The sequence below is a fragment of the Diaphorina citri genome, unplaced genomic scaffold (assembly GCF_000475195.1).
Source record: "Diaphorina citri unplaced genomic scaffold, Diaci psyllid genome assembly version 1.1 scaffold1108, whole genome shotgun sequence".
NCBI lineage: Eukaryota > Metazoa > Arthropoda > Insecta > Hemiptera > Psyllidae > Diaphorina > Diaphorina citri.
The window spans coordinates 96,767-104,289 of record NW_007378537.1 but is presented as its reverse complement, the minus strand read 5'-3'; the positions used below and the strand labels follow the sequence as shown (position 1 = coordinate 104,289).

The 7,523-nt window shown below is 37.8% G+C and overlaps 1 protein-coding gene across 1 annotated transcript; it reads right to left on the bottom strand.

Moving 5' to 3' along the window:
• Positions 1–3,735: 3,735 nt before the first annotated feature.
• Positions 3,736–5,996, bottom strand: LOC103514244 (gastrula zinc finger protein XlCGF17.1-like). Its single transcript, XM_017446139.2, has 2 exons — positions 5,685–5,996; positions 3,736–3,815 (listed from the first exon to the last, which is right to left on the bottom strand). Exons 1-2 carry the CDS (start codon positions 5,933–5,935, stop codon positions 3,746–3,748), a joined length of 321 nt encoding a protein of 106 aa, XP_017301628.2. The 5' UTR covers positions 5,936–5,996; the 3' UTR covers positions 3,736–3,745.
• Between the last annotated feature and the right edge of the window lie 1,527 nt (positions 5,997–7,523).

The window sequence follows — 7,523 nt, the reverse complement described above, 5'->3', positions numbered from 1 at the left end:
CTCTCTCTCTCTCTCTCTCTCTCTCTCTCTCTCTCTCTCTCTCTCTCTTTTAAATTCAAATTTGCATAAATAATACTATACTCTCATACAGAAAAAAGTAAATAAATAAAAATAGAAATCTAGTGTCTACAATCTACATACATCCAAACCTGGTGGACAATCGACTAGACGCGACGGGAATTTCAAGAAACTGTTACAGATACAACATTGAAACTGGTGCAGATCCTCGGTACATTTGTGATCCAGAATCTCGTTGATGTTTCTACTCAAGCCAAGGTCGCAAAATGTACATTGTAATTTGCCAATGCCGATTTCTGTAAAAGAAAGCGGTGGGTTAGATTCGAATTGGCTGGGGGCTAGAAAATTTCAGATTTATAAGATCACTCAAAGATCAGAATTTTAATTTGTATAATCATTATTTATTTACAATTACTAGATCACTAGAAGATATAACTAATTTTTGGAATACATTATAAATAATGTTCATTGATGAAACTCTGGAATTTGCACAAATGATACTAATTTGTCAACATCCATTTAAGACAAACTTGGAACAACTTTGGACATCAGCTTTATAAAATAATCTCTATCTCCAAAATCCAAACGGTGTGGATTCTGTCTCTTCAATCTTCATTCCTTGTACTCTCAAAAACACTACTGGATACTAAACCTATTGATCTTGTGAGAACTGGTGCTTGATTGACAGTGTCTCCGGCCCCTGGTGCTTGATTGATAGCATTTCCGGCCCTTGGTGCTTGACTGACAACATCTCCGGCCCTTGGTGCTTGATTGCCACATGCGTCTTCAAGTGGACCTTCTGCTTCCCCCGGTACGGACAATGCGGACACTGGTAGCGTGGTTCCTTGCCACATTCCAGCGTGCGATGGCGGTACAGGGAGCGTTTGAGCTTGTAGACTTTGCCGCAAGAGTCGCACGTGTAGCGGAACTGTAGCAGGGGATTGAACAGGGTGTGCGGCGGAAGGTTAAATTCTGAAAAACGAGGAACGAGCGTCATCTGGAGGGAGATACTGAAACGACGCGATCTTTTAATTCTCACTAGACGCGAAGGACGGAAACGGACCTACCAATTACGGATCTCTTTCTCTCTGAACAGAGGGAGAGAGAAAAGGGAGGGGAGCGTTCCTTTCAATTACAAATGAGTACAAAGTTCCTTTGAATTCCGCTAAGGTAGCGGCGAAAGCGCGTTAAATAATCAGTTTCTAAATGGATCACTGAGGTTAAGTAAACGAGGCGCGTGGTTAGTATCCGCATACACCATTTGGACAATCACATACTGCTGACTTTTCCCGGCCCCACTCCGGCTGGGTGAATTTAATGTGAGTATGCTGATAGCTTGTCGGCGAATGGAGAGTAAAACCATAGTCACTAAAATGAAAAAAAGTCAAAATAACCACGACAAGATTTTATTTTATACAAACGACATAATTTATTTCAAATTCCATGCACTTCCGTGGAGTAAAGAGTAAAACATGTAAATATATTTACATAAAATATACTACGGATTAACTTAACTTTTCTCTGTGGAAATTATAATCCCTTTGATTCTGTGGCATGAGTAATTTTTACATAGAAATGGTCTCAACCGGAGAGGAGAAATTTTCGAGATTTTTTTTTTTTATATGTTTAAATAAATAAATAAATACAATTTGTTTAATAAGGCAAAAAGAGAAATTAATATAACAACCTCTTAAAACGAGGGACCAATGTTTCTTGATCTCTTATTACTATCTCTATCTCTTAGCTGCCAAGAGTCTGGACAGCTCATCAATAAATTGTTATTGATTGTTTCTCTCTACAATTAATCTATGTAGGTATGCACATATTATATCTTATTGTACTGAAAAAATAATAAATAAAGCACATAAATACAAAGTCGGAAAATAAGTGCCCCGGTGCGGATTCCCACTTGGCACCTACACGCCCAGAGCATACTCGCTCTCATCATCGGGATCCCGCACACTGGACCGGGCCGGCGTCAGCGCATTGTGCTTCATAATGAAATGCGTACGGAAGTCCGTCATTTCCGCCGACTCGTACGCGCACAGCGGGCAGCGTATGATTGGCCCGTTCCCGCGGTCCGCGCGGCCGCACTCCGTCTTGCGGTGGCGGTCCCGTAGGTTGCGATTCTTGTAGGATTTGCCGCAGTCAAAGCAGGTGAACTTGAACTGGCGTTTCATGAGCTCCGGATAGCTGTAGCCGTATTCGGAGCTGGTGTCTGCAAAATCGGACAGTCCGAATGGAGACCTTTGGAGTTAGTAAAGACCAAGAATAAAGACCAACGCTTGGGAGCCCTAGGACCACAAGCTGATCCAATTAGATGTATTTATAAAACTAGAGGACATAAAAAACATTTCTGAGCTTGAAGAAACTGACAAACTGGTAGGAATCCCATGACCTTTGATACCCAATTAGAATAAACAATCTGATCGGTTGATATGAATTCAAGTCACAGATTATCAGGTTTGAGCGCGGTAGCGCTCCGCCCCGCCAAGTCAAGAAAGTTTGACCGCGTTAGATTATATGTATCCATGCTAAACAAAATCAAAACACCCGATTAAAATATATAAAAAAAAGCTTAAATAAAATATATAATTTTTTTTCTATGAAATTCAGACATTTGAAAAGCGGACAACTTATGAATGACACCTTTTTACGTGTTTTTTCAAAGCAGATAGTTCTCTTGCTCTATAACAACAAAACTTGCAAACATATGGTCTTTCTCCTAAATGTATATTTAAATGATTTCTAATATTTCCCCTTTTATAGGTGAAGTACGGGCACCCGAAGCAAACAAATCTGTAGCGAAACTCATGCGGTCTCATCATTTGGGGACATTTTCTACAGTGATCGATAAGATTGTTCATTTCACTAGATTGAATTTGATGGCAATGAATACACATAGGATCTGGAAGATGAACAATAAATTACTTTTGGTGTAAGAAGAGAGACAATTGTATTATGAAAAAGATACAGTATTATTATGTACATTTTGAAATCATTGAATCGAAATCTGTAGCGAAACTCATGCGGTCTCATCATTTGGGGACATTTTCTACAGTGATCGATAAGATTGTTCATTTCACTAGATTGAATTCGATGGCAATGAATACACATAGGATCTGGAAGTTGAACAATAAATTACTTTTGGTGTAAGAAGAGAGACAATTATATTATGAAAAAGATACAGTATTATTATGTACATTTTGAAATCATTGAATCATTTCCTAAATGTATACCCCCAATATGTCGTTTCATGTTTCCCAAGGCGTATGTGTAATAAGAGGGACATCCGTAGCAAACAAATTTGTGGCGAAATGCATCCGGTCTCGCCATTTGAGGGCAGGTTTTACAATGATCTACAAGCGAACTCATGTCACTCGCTAAAAACTGGTTGCAATAAATACACATATGATCTGCAGAAACCGGAAAAATAATTACTTTAGTTTTTTTTCCTACTGGACTGGGCTAAAAAGAGTTCTTTGGAAATACATCACTGCACTGTTTAACTTCAGAATTTTTTCAATATTTAAATAAATTCCAAATAATTCAATAAAAATTTAGTAGTACTGCTTGGAAATGAAAATGGGCAATGTATTTCAATAAAGTACAATTATTTTTGACAATACGTCGAATCAATGAAACAAGTGTACAGGTATAGAACTTCATTTTCCAAATTATACAGGGTGCGCCAGAAAAACACTGACAACGGCTCAGTTTGCCGCAGTCAAAGCAGGTGAACTTGAACTGGCGTTTCATGAGCTCCGGATAGCTGTAGCCGTATTCGGAGCTGGTGTCTGCAAAACCGGACAGTCCGAATGGAGACCTTTGGAGTTAGTAAAGACCAAGAATAAAGACCAACGCTTGGGAGCCCTAGGACCACACGCTGATCCAATTAGATGTATTTATAAAAGTAGAGGACATGAAAATCTTTTCTGAGCTTGAAGAACCTGGTAGGACCTTTGATACCCAATTAGACCTTTGATAGCCGAGTTCCCCCGCTGAATAGCGAAGGATACCCAATTAGAATAAACAATCTTATCAGTTGATATGAATTCAAGTCACAGATTATCTGGTTTGATTAAGGAGCGCGGTAGCGCTCCGCCCTGCCAAGTCAAGAAAGTTTGACCGCGTTAGATTATATGTATCCTAAACAAAATCAAAACACCCGATTAAAATATATAAAAAAGCTTAAATAAAATATATAATTCTTTCACGCGGAATCGAATGGTGAAACTTTTAGAACTGTCCGACTTAATGTAATAGAAAGTCGTGTGATGTTCACACCAGATTTTTAATGTAGAGACAGTTAAGATATTATTAAAAAGGTAATAGGACCTAATTAGGACAACAAAAATATCATTATTACATAAAAAAACTTTTAGATGAGTAAAGTTTGGAAGGAAAAAGTTACTAGTAAAAAGATAATAAAAATAACAAATAATTTATTAGAAAAATATATGAAACTACGGGTTTATTTTCAGAAATTTGCATTTGCAACTCGAAAACTTACAAATATATATAATTTAACAATAACTTCTTTATAAAATTGCAAACAACATCTTAAAACAGTGGTATAAAAAATATTTCACTATTTAAATTAATCTAATATTAGCATAGCAGTGAATTACCTGGTCCAGACGCGAATGAAAGTAAGTTCCATGTGTAGTACGGGCGTTACCACGCCACCTAATGGTTAAATAAACTGATCCCCATATTTTCCTTTTAAAGAGGAGAAATCGTCTCGCACCCCGAAAGGAAAAAAAAAAATACGTCTCAAATTGAACTTCCAAATTTCTTCCCCTATCTAAGGTGGGGAAATGAGCTTCAGAAGCTTGTGTAAATCCCTGGATAGAACTTCATTGCAATGAACACATATCTGATCATTCTCATCTGAAAGAAGAATAAAATAATTTTTAATGTAGAGACAGTTAAGATATTATTAAAAAGGTATAGGACCTGATTAGGACAACAAAAATATAATTAATACATAAAAAAAAACTTTTAGATGAGTAAAGTTTGGAAGGAAAAAGTTACTAGTAAAAAGAGATTAAAAATAACAAATAATTTATTAGAAAAATATATGGAACTACGGGTTTATTTTCAGAAATTTGCATTTGCAACTCGAAAACTTACAAATGTGAGCTTCAGAAGAGGGGAAATCGTCTCGCACCCCGAAAGGAAAATACGTCTCAAATTGAACTTCCAAATTTCTTCCCCTATCTAAGGATCCTGTACTCAATAGTGAAATGATAACTCTGGAGAAAGCTCCACCATCTTTGGACTCGAGGAATTAAATCCTTTTTAGCCTGAGTTGCTTTAAGGGACAAGCAATCTGTTATGACCTTGAACTTATTACCTTGCAAATAGTTATTGAAATGCTCGATGGACTTTATTACGGCCATGGTCTCAAGTTCGTACGAGTGGTATTTGGATTCTGCAGGCGTTGTGCGCTTGCTTATCTAAGGAGGGGAAATGAGCTTCAGAAGAGGGGAAATCAGAGTTCGAAAGGAAAATACGTCTAAAATGGAACTTCCGATTTCTTTCCCTATAATTATTATCATCCCTTGTGTGCCGCGTCCATTTTTGTAAGGAATATTCCCCTAGTCATCTCTTCCTGATCTCCTGTGTGCCGCGTCCATTTCTGTTTAGGACTATTCCCTTACCTAAGGTACGAATGTTTGATGGCTATGTGCGTTCGCAAACTGAACGCATGCTTCGTACGGTACTGACATGCGGAGCACTGGAAGATTGATTCTTGGCCGCATTCATACTTGAGGTGACGATTCAGGGAGCCCTTGTTTTTGTACGCTTTGCCGCACGCTTCACACGCGAAAGGTTCGGTGGCCGCATGGTCGCAGCTGAACTTCGTGTGCCGGTTGAACGAGATTATGTTCTTGAACAATTTGCCGCACATGCCGCAGTTGAGTTTGGCCAAGTCTGGAAGAGCGGTTGAATCAGAATGGTAATGATAAAAGACTCATGTTTGCTACGGATGTCCCTCTTATTACACATACGCCTTGGGAAACATGAAACGACATATTGGGGGTATACATTTAGGAAAGAAACCATACCTTTGCCCGCACTGTAACTATAGAGCAAGTGAACTTCAAACTTTGCAATCACACATGAGAACACATCGTTCGTAAATTGCTTGCAATGCACGTTCAAATGATGTCCCGAATTCCAACAGAATATATGTTTCCGTGCTAATATAATAAGGACTTTTCTTATATTTTCATATTCGGGACATCATTTGAACGTGCATTGCAAGCAATTTACGAACGATGTGTTCTCATGTGTGATTGCAAAGTTTGAAGTTCACTTGCTCTGTAGTTACAGTGCGGGCAAAGGTGTGGTTTCTTTCCTAAATGTATACCCCCAATATGTCGTTTCATGTTTCCCAAGGCGTATGTGTAATAAGAGGGACATCCGTAGCAAACAAATTTGTAGCGAAATGCATCCGGTCTCACCATTTGAGGGCAGGTTTTACAATGATCTACAAGCGAACTCATGTCACTCGCTAAATACTGGTTGCAATAAATACACATATGATCTGCAGAAACCGGAAAAATAATTACTTTAGTTTTTCTTCCTACTGGACTGGGCTAAAAAGAGTTCTTTGGAAATACATCACTGCACTGTTTAACTTCAGAATTTTTTCAATATTTAAATAAATTCCAAATAATTCAATAAAAATTTAGTAGTACTGCTTGGAAATGAAAATGGGCAATGTATTTTAATAAAGTACAATTATTTTTGACAATACGTCGAATCAATGAAACAAGTGTACAGGTATAGAACTTCATTTTCGAAATTATACAGGGTGCGCCAGAAAAACACTGACAACGGCTCAAGGTAGGTAGAGCTCATCATTTCCAACAAGGTTCTGTGGGTCATTTTCCTAACTTCGGCTTCGTTTCTAAGAAAAGTCCAAAAAACCACTTTTTAAAAAATGACAGACCTCGTGTCAGTTTTTAGGTCATAACTTTTTCATTTTAATCGATAAACTGTTTCTCTTAAAACCACGAGCCAGAGAATAAAATTTTGATCTTAATACACCTGAGACACAATTTCCAAAGTTCAGTTTTGATATGTTTTTATTTATTTATTTAAGCTCGAAAAAATTTACGTCGTCATGTCCGATTTTCATGTTACGAAACACGCGGTTTTTGTCCGAGGAAATTTCGGAGCAGAGGTCTCCATCTTTCAGGAAAACTTGCACTTTATTCAAGGATCAGAATGAGACCTTTTTTACCTTTTTAAATCAAGTCCTTCCCGGAGAAATAACGTCTGGACTACCTTTAAAACACACTTGATGCTAGAAAACTACTGACCGTGTGTGGGTGTCTTCGGGGATCTTTAATACTACGAATAACTTCATTAAGCAATAATTATTGGTGTGAAGCCAGCCACAGATTGAATTCTTTGCTCCGGCGATGCTGTTTCTATTTTTTTTTCTTTCTTTTGTTTAGTTTGAGATAATGGTCAAGTACGATATCATA